Source organism: Apium graveolens, chromosome 5, assembly GCF_009905375.1.
Source record: "Apium graveolens cultivar Ventura chromosome 5, ASM990537v1, whole genome shotgun sequence".
NCBI lineage: Eukaryota > Viridiplantae > Streptophyta > Magnoliopsida > Apiales > Apiaceae > Apium > Apium graveolens.
In genome coordinates, this window is record NC_133651.1 from 301,193,559 (window position 1) to 301,206,274 (window position 12,716).

At 35.2% G+C, this 12,716-nt stretch overlaps 2 protein-coding genes across 2 annotated transcripts; both read right to left on the minus strand.

Annotated features, from left to right (window-relative positions):
* Positions 1 to 1,041: 1,041 nt before the first annotated feature.
* Positions 1,042 to 3,577, minus strand: LOC141661959 (wall-associated receptor kinase 2-like). Its single transcript, XM_074468995.1, has 3 exons — positions 2,652 to 3,577; positions 2,381 to 2,548; positions 1,042 to 2,315 (listed from the first exon to the last, which is right to left on the minus strand). Exons 1-3 carry the CDS (start codon positions 3,562 to 3,564, stop codon positions 1,078 to 1,080), a joined length of 2,319 nt encoding a protein of 772 aa, XP_074325096.1. The 5' UTR covers positions 3,565 to 3,577; the 3' UTR covers positions 1,042 to 1,077.
* Positions 3,578 to 4,452: 875 nt separating this feature from the next.
* LOC141661960 (uncharacterized) lies at positions 4,453 to 5,165 on the minus strand. Its single transcript, XM_074468996.1, has one exon. It carries the CDS (start codon positions 5,039 to 5,041, stop codon positions 4,676 to 4,678), a length of 366 nt encoding a protein of 121 aa, XP_074325097.1. The 5' UTR covers positions 5,042 to 5,165; the 3' UTR covers positions 4,453 to 4,675.
* Positions 5,166 to 12,716: the final 7,551 nt, after the last annotated feature.

The following is a 12,716-nucleotide window of genomic DNA, read 5'->3' on the forward strand; positions in this document are numbered from 1 at the left end:
ATAAATAATATTTTATATTTTAAAGATAGTAATATATATGATATCATATATTACTAATATTAGTAGTAAAAAAATTATACTTTGTATATACTATTACATTAAAGTCTAACATTAGTGGACTACTATCGTTAAACATGTTTTCGGTAGTAGGGTTTGAAACAAGTATACTCTAGGCTAAGATTATTGCATTTTTTAACCAACAACTTCATCCTTAGAATTTTGATTCATTTCCTACTCTGAATCCTCTAATTCAACCCAAAAATTTCAATATCATTAGATCTATCAATCATTTACTCGAATAAGATCCTATTAATCATTCAATAAAATTTATGAAAAATATGGTAGAGATCTACAAATCCGAACCCGATCAGTTCGGGTTTGGGTTTGATAATTCGGGTTCGGGTTTGACAAAGATAATCGGGTTCGGGTTTGGTTTTTGCAAAACCTGTTTCGACCGAACCGATTATCATCCCTAAAATCTAGCTTTAGAATCATTTATAAGGAAATATTGTCAGGATATTTAGACTATTTACAAAAATGGTATCTTAATTTCTTTAAAAAAATGGTGTCTTAATTTTTTTAGTAAAAATAAAGAGCACATATAATTACGATATACTATCAAATTATTTGTCTATTTTGACTTTTAGACTTATTTTAAAATTCATTGATAGCAAATCTTTAGTTATTTTTTAAAAATTCAAATTTTTATTTACGAAAAAAGTTGAAAACTATTTAAAGGAACTATATGTTAAATTAAGTAAAAAAAAGGTAAACTGCACAAGTAAAATGAGAGAGCCCGGTATAAATTTGGACTTTACAAGAGGGCACATTTTCTTATATGCTTTATTAATCGTTTTTAAAATAGAGATTTTTGTATAATTACCCAAGTTACAGAAAATATTTGCAAAAATGCTGATCAATGCAATCACATATGCAAGTCTTTCAACCTCATATACAAACCGCGTCCACATTTTTTGCAAATATTTTCATAAAAAGTGGTATTTTTGTTAAATTTCCTTTAAAATATTGTTTAGGCTTTTATTACATAGTAAAAAAACTACATGGACATGAAAGAAGTCAACGAGGGCTGGTTGAGGGGAAGGGGTGCAACAAACTAATAGTACTTGAGCTATTGTATCCTTCTGAGTGATTTCCAACATTATTGTGAGAACTTAGTTCAACTTCATAAAGATCTGAATGCTGAATCTTGTTATCACCTATTAAGCTCCTGCTCTCTTCAATATCATGTTGATGATTAGCCCAAGGATGTCTAGTGAATCTCCGCAAACTTTCTATTTCCATACTTACTTCCTTCATTGTAGGTCTTTCCTGACCATTAAGGCTAAGACACTTCATTACAAGTTGAGCAGCTTTTTGAAGTTGATCCAACGTCCCTTCCCTCACTATTCGAGTCTCTAGAATTTGAAATAATCGGTTTTCTTTTACGGAGGTAATGAAATATGTGGCTAGATTTCTTTCTTCGGGTTGATTGGCCATGCAAATCGGCTTTCTTCCGGTTAAGAGCTCTGCGAGCACCACTCCAAAGCTATAAACATCACTTTTGTCGGTCAATTGGCCTGAATGAAAGTACTCAGGGTCTAAGTAGCCTAAAGTTCCTTGGACTAATGTAGTCACTTTGGCTTGATCCATTGGTACCAACCTTGACGCTCCAAAATCAGAGATTTTGGCAACACGATGATCATCCAGTAAAATATTGGCTAATTTGACATCTCTATGAATGATGGGTATAGAAGCTGCAGAGTGAAGATATGCAAGCGCGCCAGAAGTTTCAGCAGCTATTCTCAACCGATTTTCTAAAGATAACCATGACACGCCTCCATCAGTGTTGTGGACATGATCGAATAAAGTACCATTGGATACATACTCATACACTAATAGTGGTACCTCACATTCTAAACAACATCCCAAAAGTTTGACAACATTTCTATGATTAACTTGTGTAAGAATTACCACTTCATTGATAAACTGCTCTATTTGACTCGTATCCATTACTTTAGACTTTTTGATTGCAACTACACGTTGATCAAATAGGATTCCTTTGTAAACAATACCATAACCGCCTTGTCCAAGAACCCTATCTGCACTATAGTTGTTTGTTGCTTTTTTCAGTTCTACATCAGTGAAAACTTTTGTCAACTCAATTGGGCCACCTTCTGCAAAACTTTGTTGTTTTAATAGGAGACCGCCATTCTGCTGAAAGAATTTCTCTCGTAGATGTGTCTGCTTTCTTCTACTCGTGATGCAATACAACCAATTTGTTGCAATTATTATGAAGGAGCAACAAACTACTATACCTGCACTGTCAACAGAGTTCAGAATCTATATATATATGTACTGAGGACTACTGAGGACGAGTTACCTAATATAATGGTGATTAGTCGGGACTTGGAGCTCTTTGCAATGCAGTCAGTACCATCGAAATAGTAGCCAGGTCGACAAGAGCAGTTGTAACCTCCGGGAGTATTGTTGCAAGTCTGTGTACTCTGTTTGCAAGGATTGCTTTGTGGATTTGCACATTCATCGATATCTTGCAAATGATAATCACCAATCACATCATTGCTAATTCATCGCGATACAAAGATTAAGAAGACTTAATTTAGAGAAAATATTCTGATTGATTTATTTATTACCTTGGCATCCTGTACTGATATATGGATTGCCCTCATATCCTTTTTCGCATTTACAACGATATCCACCAGATGTACTAACGTTGACACAAAAGCTATTTTCAGATTTGCAAGCATAAGAATCAGAGACTTGAGATGCCAGAGCACAAGTAGTATTCTCTATCACCCAGTCAAGTACTATAGGAACACTAGCCTGAATTCGCTTCCTAAACGTAAACTCTGAACTATTGACATCAGAAACACCTTTGAATTGAAATCCATCTTTCTCGCCAAAAAATGCATAGCCGCAAGGGTTAAAAGTAGAGATATTAGCATGACGGTAAAAGGAATTTAGTTTGATGCGAAAGTACTTGAGAACTTTGATGGGTACTTGGCAACAGCCACTGCCAGCACATTCGTTTGTGGGGACTTCCTCAGGTTTGCTACATGTGGTAGTGCATCCTTTAGGCAAACGATCTTTATCCTTGTATATGTATGCGTAGTCATCACAACCAATAACAGTGAGCACATTTGCATCAGAAAAAGTGTAAGGTGTTCGATTCAATCTGGTGAAAGGAAAGTTGGCTTTAACTACACCGGATTGGTTATAGCAATTTCTAGCCACTATGTTAGAAATGCGCAATTGACTGTCTGATATATCAAAGACCTGAAGATTACTAGTTTTTATGAAGGCCTTGGGAGGACTGGTAGAATAGTTGCATGAAATGTCAAAGGAGGGGTTTAAGGAACAATCGATACCCTCGGATTTGATCCCAAAGGGATATGGTACCATCAGGTCTCCACACTGTCTTTGACATCCCGGCTTGGTGATGACTTCAGACTTCAAGATAGTGTAATCATTATCGTCAGTTAAACACCAAGAAACGTCTTGTAAAACAAGTATAAGAAGAAGAAAAAAGTGCATTTTATTGTTCATTTTTCTAATAACTTCTGGAGTTTATGTTATTAACGTTTATATTCTTACTGCATAGCTCTGATCTTCTGTAATAGCATAGTTGGCCTGTACTTGGTCAATCGTAATCCTTGTAAGACTTTTCAAAATGTACTGGTGGAATTTGTCCAAATTGTGCAGAAAACGACTGCTTCAGGATCAGGGCTACCTGTCAACAGTTAAAATTACTACTATATTCATCAGGAAAATGCTCGATAAAACACTCTAAAGCCCCGATTATTTATACTAAATCCCATTCAAACACGTTAGCTTCCGCACTTACATTCAAACCTCAAATCTTAATTACTTTTTCCTCTTTGTAGCAGTTTTCTGATTGTTTAATGTACGAATTGACTTTAATTTGATAATATTCGATAAACTTTTGTAATTGTTAGATATCCGTACTTTGAACACATTACATTGTGTAATGTGATTGGGATGGTAAACATTTTCTCCGGGACATAATTTGATCATATACGATGGTGTACCAAAATCTGTTTGGAGTGCAATCTTTTGCTTTTTAAGAAAGTGAGATCTCTGTACTGTATTATATTATCTGATTTTGAGAATGGCTGTCTTAATCATAGGTTACAGAGTTAAGATACCTTTTCTTAGTATCACTAATTATAAAATCTATTAAAAATGAGAGTAATTGTATGGTATTGGCTAGTCTGCTGGTCGAAATCATGATTAAAGGTTCTCCTCATAACCAATGATCACACATCTAATTTCATTTGTTCACCCATAATAAAATAAAATTAGTAATATTACAAAGCATGTAGTATGCCAAAAGTAAAGAAAATGATTTGATTTTAGCAGTTGACTTTATGAATAAGCTTCAACATATTCTGGGAAGCAAACTGCAAATTCTTTTGTTAAAGAGAATGAACAGGTGTAGAACAAAACCTCATAAATGAAAATATAAGAAGAAGAAATCAACATGAAGATAAAAAAAAATGATGTAGAATTAAGCATGCACTGAATCAAAAGTCTTATATACAGAACAAGTTGCATGAGAGCCAAAAAGGTTCTTCAATGTCTCAATTTGATAATTCCAACCATAGCAGTCATCTGGTTTTTGTTTTTAGTTTTATAGCTAATAATAAGAGAATGAAGAATCATCTCCTACTTGAGAGGTGCTGCATGATCTCGAATACTTCTTTGAAGAAGCCGGTGAGCCTGATGACACATCAGATCGTCTACGTAGCATCTGTCTCATCCCATCAGCCACTCGAATTGCAGGATTTGATTTATATTTTCGGCAAAATGACATGTGAGCTCTCATAGCTTCTTCAACATCAAATGCCTTGGAATTTCCTCTAGTTAGTTCATCTCTAACTGCTTCTGAGCACAATCCACATAACCATTTACCCTCAAATTTCGACTTCACCTCACTAATATAATCTTGAGTACAATCTTCTTTCAGCCCACAACACTCACACTTTGCCAATTCAATGTCCATTTTCTGATGCAGAGTGGACTTTTGTATATTAAGTTATTCAAGAGGTTGCAGCTGTATATGGTCTAGCAAGAAAATGATGTATATTTTCTATAGCAGACTAAAGTTATAGTGATGTATGATGATTGTAAGCCTTTATAGAGAGGGAAGCGGAGGGATCTTATATAGTAGTATGCACATCTGCCACAATTTCCTCCATGTTCTAAGGGACATGGGACAATTGAAAATTAAGACAATGTGGTTGAGGGGCCCTACCAAATCATTAATAAGCAAAGTTATTAAATATTATGAGAACAATTAGTTATAAAATTTATTTTCTTATTTTTCATAAAATTTACAATTTTTACGTAATCACTCCTATTATGTCCTCTCCTAAAAATCGAGCCCCGGATATTATTTCTATCTTACCTTTCTCAAATCCTATTTCCGGTTCTTGAATTAGAGTGAATAATTTACCTGTTTTTGTTTTTGGAAATTTCATTGGATTGATCATGTAAGTTTAAGCTGATCTAGGACTGTTAATTTCAGTTGATGACATAGCTTCATTTTTGTTTTAATATACTTTTCCATCTTCTAGCTCCTTTACTGTCTCAAAATTGCTAAGATTAATACATAGACACCAGGATTCATGTAAATTATACACTTCAGATCACTCTGATTTTATTTGTCTCTAACTCTCTATCATACTGATAATCAAGTTTTGGCAGACTTCACAACTATTGCAGGATTAACTCAGAAAATTAGGCAGCTCAAACATTATTTTCAAGTAAAAAATGCTAATCAAGTGATAAACAAGGAACTTAATTTTGTTTAGTTGAGCATGCTTATTTACCTAATTTCTTATCATCACTAAAATGGACCAGAAGTTAAGTATAATTAGGCAAATTTCACATGGATTATGTTTTGCACAAGGTTATATACTAAAGAATTCCCAACTTTCTACCAATATATATAGACAGCAATGAGTAAGTTAAAATCTCTAACATGAATTGATCATAATTTTATTTAATTAGGCAATAAGTTAATTTTTGTTAAGTCGCGAGTTTGAACTCTTGCAAAGTCCCACTAAGAAAAATAAAGGTCAAATTGCGTTCATCAGACAATTTTCCTGTTATAGGAGAAGTGTGCATCGGATAAGACCTTTAAGATCGCTAATTGGTCTGTAATCCTAAACATCATAAAATCGTAAACTTAATTATTGGGAAATAGACCGAAAGGATGTTGGCAGTTCATCTTACGAGTGGTCAGAACAAATATTTTAATGTCCAGATGTAGCTTGATTAATGAGCTTCATTGTCACTCTCTTAGCCTAACTTCTCTACATAAGTCAGACACCGGGCTAAGAATTTAGGGGTATATGACATACTTATTAGGGAAACTTCTAACAACGTTTAAGCTAGGGGAAAGAATGCCAATAATGATAGTAGCAGTAGTAATAATTAGGTGGAAATTAATGGATTAATGATTGAGGCAGGAAAAAGCACGAGGTAGCCTATGCAATTTGGTAGGTATAAACATTTCTAATTCAGCTTGATAATTTTGAAAATGTCGCTAGAAAATTGAGCTTAATAATGGTACTACCATAAATTGCATCGGTGAATGCAGGCATCTGTAGCAATGAAGTTGTCTTCCTCCATGAGAGATCTACAACAGAAGAGTCAAGTAATGTCTCTGAAATATTTACAAGTGTGCACTTCAAAACATATGGTGAATGGTCCCCCAGACAATACATGGCCTAGCATGTGTGGTTGCTGAGCTAAATATATACCATTTAACATGTTTATCCGAGAATACATTAGAATTTTGTACTCATCTTCTTCGGCCTGAGAACATGTGAGTTCTTGTCTAGTAAGCTATTAAGCAGTTACAAAGACCTCAACACAACATTTATTTCTGCCTTGTATGTGGCTCTAAACTAAAAGGATCTAGAGACTATTAACCCTTATCCATGTGATTATCTAATATGTATTTATGTTGCCAGAACATAGTAAAATAATCGTCTGAAATGAAAACCTGAGCTTATTGCAGGTGCAAAGGAATTTCAAGAAACCGCATTCAGTTAAGATATAATGTCTCTACCAAGCCAATAAAATAAATGTACCAAATGAAGAAAACACTTTTATCATTAAATCAAATTCGACAAAATCATGTTAAAAACAACAGACCGGGTATTGCAGGCGCCTGAAGCGCCAACTCTGCTAGATAAGTAAGCCACTTGGTCAGATGGATCAAAAGATAAATAAGGATATACCATGACTGCAATTGATCTTCTGTCTTTTATGACGGGGTTTAGCTAAGCAAATCAAATTAAATATTGGTTACTTCTAAACTTCTTGTGCATAATCATTTGTACATGGTTTAGTTTACGATCCATTCTTCAAAGTTTCAATGATTTAGCACATGGAGGTCTTGTTTTTTAGTACACTATTATCATCCAAAACTTAGTTAAATCTTAAAACCTCAGTAGAGAGTTGGGGAGTTTATATTCAATGTCCTTCACATGGCATTCCACATGGACTCTAATTATTTTTTACCATCCAGAATTGGATTCTTCTCTAGCCCACACAACCACTTTACTCTGAGTACACCAAACCTTCAATCCAACATTTATATTCATATTGAACTGAATACATAATTCTAAAAGAGAAATAAGTTGCTGCACTCATTGCTAGATCCTTGCAATTATTGTTGAAATTATTTTTTATTATCAGATTCCAGTCAGTTATCGCCACCATGAATAAACTATGTTGAGAGTTGAACTACTATTAAACCCTTCGTATCGATATGAGGTTTGAAAGCCAACTACTAAAAATGTTCAATATTTTCAATAATTCACACCAACTATTCCAAGATTTGAAACTACTAGTAATCCTTTGAAATTGTGAGCAGGGCTATTGAGTAGTAGTTGGCAATAATAACTAATAAAACAGCCGCAAAGATTAAGGGCGTCACTAGTAAAGAGAGAAATCTGGAAAAGAAATACTTTCTCTGTTCTTTTATCCAACATTGGTAAATCTAGCAAATAAATGAGACATGTCTCAGCTTTATGTTGTTCAATAGTTATTAATCAAACACCAGGAAAATTATCCATGTGGCTCAATGGGGTGTTGACTCCATTCTTGGCATTGGGTTATCCAAGTTTATAATCTTTATAGAAATGCAACAACTTAATTGTAGGTTAGGAGTAAATGTTTGAAATGAACCACCATCTGGACTACACTCAATGTTATGTGACTACTGACAAGTCACCTGGATATTATTGCAAGTTTCTTTAGAGTGGAATTATGCAGTTAAAATTCAGATGTCGTATAGTAAGCGCCCTTTCCATGGAGGAAGGATTAAGATATATGACTTATGCATGTGGTTGTAGATTCTGTTCAAGTCTTTTACAATATCAGCAACCGGTTCTAACAACGATTGACATAAACATGCACATCAACTATCCAGAATGAGAACAAAAGGCACAAATTGCGCTTCATCATGTATATAGTCACACTCTAGCTTTACTGTGTCCATTTTAAGTGACAAAATATTCATATATCTAACCTGCAAAATACCAAGAGAAAAACTGGCCAGAGAGAGCTTTTCAGGTACACATATCTATGGAGGGAAGAAAAAGGGAAGCTTACATTATGCAAGGATCACCTTGTTTTGAATATTTTCTCTCGAACCTAATTCATGTATAATCCTTCTACCAAATATAACATACCTTAAAGAAGTAACCTTATTAAACAAAGACTCGAGCACTGAATTTATAAGGCAGTCATAGAATTCACTGACTTTGATCTATGTTAAGGAAATGCATTGCAGAACTACATATATATACTTTTAACTTGCAAATTTAATTATATTCGTCACAAGCTGCATCAAACACTGCAATATAGAGAATCAGAATATATTTCAAGTGTCCATAAATTCGGCAATGAATATAACAGATATACACAAGGCGAAAGGCACCAGAATAGCAACTTCAGCGCCAGCATCCCATTTAGAACAAGACTTCCGTGCAAATAAATTAAGCCTACTAGAATTTTTTGGGAAGAGGTGCAACAATAACTCTGTTCAGGGGGTGAACCAAATTATTTGATCTTGAGTTTAACTTTCACCAGATGCAGCTCAACTCTCTAATATCTCTGTTGCCTTGGTTCGTCTATTCTCCTGTTTTTCTTGTGTTTCTTGTGTGTGTTTGTATTTTCTGTACTCTTCCAGTCTTCCTTGCATATTCATGTTATTTTTTTCTTTAAAGACCCTTCCTTGAGCTTTGATTGTTTATCCCCTGCACTATGCTTTATTTCTCCACAAGTATGCCCGATGCTTCGTTATCTCTTTGCAGTCAACAGCTTTCTCCTTTTACGCGGGATTCAGTTCTTCTTTTTCTCCATGTAACTCTATAGTCATCCTGCATTTTTTTCTGTTAATTGTTAGAACGAAGTGGCTGAATATTTCTAAGATATAATTCCTCTCCTTCTCATATTCTTTTTGTACAAAACTCATGCAGCCTCTTTTATTCTGACTTTGTATACCCAATCGCTAGTTGTGAGCTTTGTTATGATTTTAACGTAAATTAAGTTTCTACCAACATATAATAATGGTAATCTGCACAAAGGTCTAGAAGTTACGTTTGCTGCAGAGTTTTTTCGGTAGGCATGCATGGCATCTGCATATCACTGGAATAAAGTGGTCGCATCCTTATTGCCTCTTCATTGATGTTCTGGTACTTTGTATTTTGCTGCTGCTTACCATTTTATTGCTTGCCTAGGAAAGGGATCAGAAGCAAACCATGTCACCAGGTTACGTTTTTCATGCATCATTGTTTGGTTAACATCTGGTGGAGACAACACCAAGCACCCTAATCCTTCTCTTCTTATGCATAAAGATAATCTTTGATAAAGCAGGACTCTAGTTTTTTTATTCCACACCACTCCGATCTGCATTTTCCAAAAAAATTTCTTGTTCTTTCTTTAAATTACACAATCTTATTTAACTAGTATGATTCAGACTCCATGCCAGGCCCCAGCTTTAATTTCATAATTTCAGTACGTTTACAATATAAATCACACAAGAATGAGAGGAAACAAACAAACAAGAAAAGAACTAGTTCCAAATGCTGAATTTTTGAAATAATATATGATGTTACAATGGATTCCCAACACAAGTCTCGGCATTTTTCTAACTCAGGGTCTCTGGGATAGTAGCTCACTCTTGTATGCAGCTACATTCTCTACTCAAACATGAAGTGGCATCCTTCATTTTCTTTTTTGTTGAAAAAGGAGTCTTATTTAGTAAGATATATGACTGATGTTCATTCTGTGTCTTCTCATTCTTCTACTCGTGGTATTTCAAGGTTGTCTTTCACATTATGTACATAAAATAACCTCTGTGCAGAGCCTCTATCTAGTTCATTTTACTATTTTACCTCAAAGTCATTACTCTGCTATGAATGTGATTCTGTCACCAGAAAGGAAGACAAGTAGCGCGGTAAAGGCAACAAGGAGCTCGACCTGCAAAAAAATGTCAGATAGTCAATGTAATCAAACCTTTGAGCATGACATGCAGCACTCAGAATCCCCAGGACATTCTCTCTATTGGATACGAACTCAAGAATTGCAAAACGTGTTATTGCCAAATTGTCAATTATATCCTATTTCAAAATTTTCCAATTTTAAGATAAATTGATAATAAAATTGGAATTCATTAACAAAGCTTTTCAAATTTGAACTTTACTTTTATTTTATTTTTAACTTGTCGCTGCAGTATATAAAAGCACAAACATGCTTATAAATGTTAATCTCACAATCTTGTTGTTTGTTCATTACATAACACGGCTTGGATAAAAGTATAAAATGAACACAACTCGGATAAAAGTCAGAACATAACTGGTCACGTAATGCTTTTGCTTCAATCAAAATCATCCTTCTAGCTGATATTTGGTTGTGAGAGTAGAGCCATTTCCTAGATTTTACAAAGCAACATGTCCTATAGAGGCCCTTTACGCCTCTTATAGTCATTAATTGTCAGCTTTGGTGAATGTCTCCTTCTATCATTCTCCAGGACATGACATCCTACTGTTGTTTCAATCCTTTATTTTCCTGTTAAAAACCCCGTTTGGGTTCCTTGGGCACACCAAATTTTTGCAATAAAAACTAGTGAATTTGGCAGCTCAAAATTATGCAACTTATTAAAATCAGTTCCCTGATCCACAAGAGCACTAGTATCCACCAATTTACCAGCATCAGCTGCAACCTCCAATGTTGTTGTCGTAGCCCCTGCACCGACCTCACTTACAACTCCACCTACTATTCCACTGCCATCAGACCTATCAACACAACAGTCTGTTCACATAAACTGACACATAATGAACCTAATCAACCATTAATATCACTTGTTTTAATGGTTGATTACACAATACGGCTTATCTTCATTATGTGGTTGGTTTATGTGAACAGACTGCTGCGTTGGTAGGTCCTGATGGCAGTGTAGCAGTAAGTGGAGTTGTAAGTGAGGCTACTGAAGTGGCTACTGCAGCATCATTGGTGGTTGCAGCAGATGCTGGTAAATTGGTGGATACCAGTGCTCCTGTGGATCAAGGAACTGAGTCTAGTATATGTTGCATAACTTTGAGCTGCCAATTTCATTAGCTTTATTGCAAAAGCTTGGTGACATGACCAAGGAGCCCAAGCGGGGTTTTTAGCAAGAAAACAGAGGATTGAAGCAAAAGTAGGATGCCAGATATCCGAATGATGGATGGAGACATACACTGAAGCTGACATTGACAACTATAAGAGGCGTAGATGGCTCATATAGGATATGCTGTTTTGCAAACTCTAGGAAATGGTTCAATCCACAACCATATATCAACACTGGAAGGATGATTTTGATTGAAGTTAAAGCATTATGTGGCCACTTATATTCTAAGTTTATACAAGGTGTGTTCATTTTAGAGCTTTATCAAGCTGTGTTCATTGCAATGAACAAACAGTAAGAAAGTTGAGACTAACATTTATAAGCATGAACGTGGTTTCATATACTTGAAAAGCTTTTCGTATTTGAACTTCAATTTATTTCAAGTTGTCACTTCAGTACATAAAGCATAAACATGCTAATAAATGTTAATCTTACAATCTTACTGTTTGTTCATTACACAACACGGCTTGGATAAAAGTATAAAATGGACATAACTGGGATAAAAGTCAGAACATAACTGGCCACATCATGCTTTTGCTTCAATCAAAATCGTCCTTCTAGCTAATATTTGGCTGCGAGAGCATAGCCATTTTCTAGAATTTGCAAAGCAACATGCCCTCTAGAAGCCCTCTAGGCCTCTTATAGTCGTTAGTTGTCAGCGTTAGTAAATGTCTCCTTCTATCATTCTCTGGGACGTGGCATCCTACTGTTGTTTCTATCCTCTGTTTTCCTGTTAAGAACCCCGTTTGGGCTCCTTGACACTACCAAGTTTTTATAATAAAGTTAATAAAATTGGCAGCACAAAATAATATCCACATAATAAACTCAGTTCCCTGATCCACATGAACACTAATATCCACCAATTTACCAGCACCAGCTGCAAACACCACTGCTGTTGCTGTAGCCACTGCACCAGCCGCACTTGCAACTCCATTTATTGCTCCAATGCCATCAGGACCTATCACCGCAACAGTTTGATGGCAGTGGAGTAGTA

Coding starts and splice junctions, on each gene's coding strand:
- LOC141661959 (XM_074468995.1), bottom strand. CDS start 3,564: ATGAACAATAAAATGCACTTTTTTCTTCTTCTTATACTTGTTTTACAA. Junction 2,549..2,651: donor TATCAGTACAGGATGCCAAG/GTAATAAATAAA, acceptor ATCATTTGCAAG/ATATCGATGAATGTGCAAAT. Junction 2,316..2,380: donor ACTAATCACCATTATATTAG/GTAACTCGTCCT, acceptor TTGACAGTGCAG/GTATAGTAGTTTGTTGCTCC.
- LOC141661960 (XM_074468996.1), bottom strand. CDS start 5,041: ATGGACATTGAATTGGCAAAGTGTGAGTGTTGTGGGCTGAAAGAAGAT.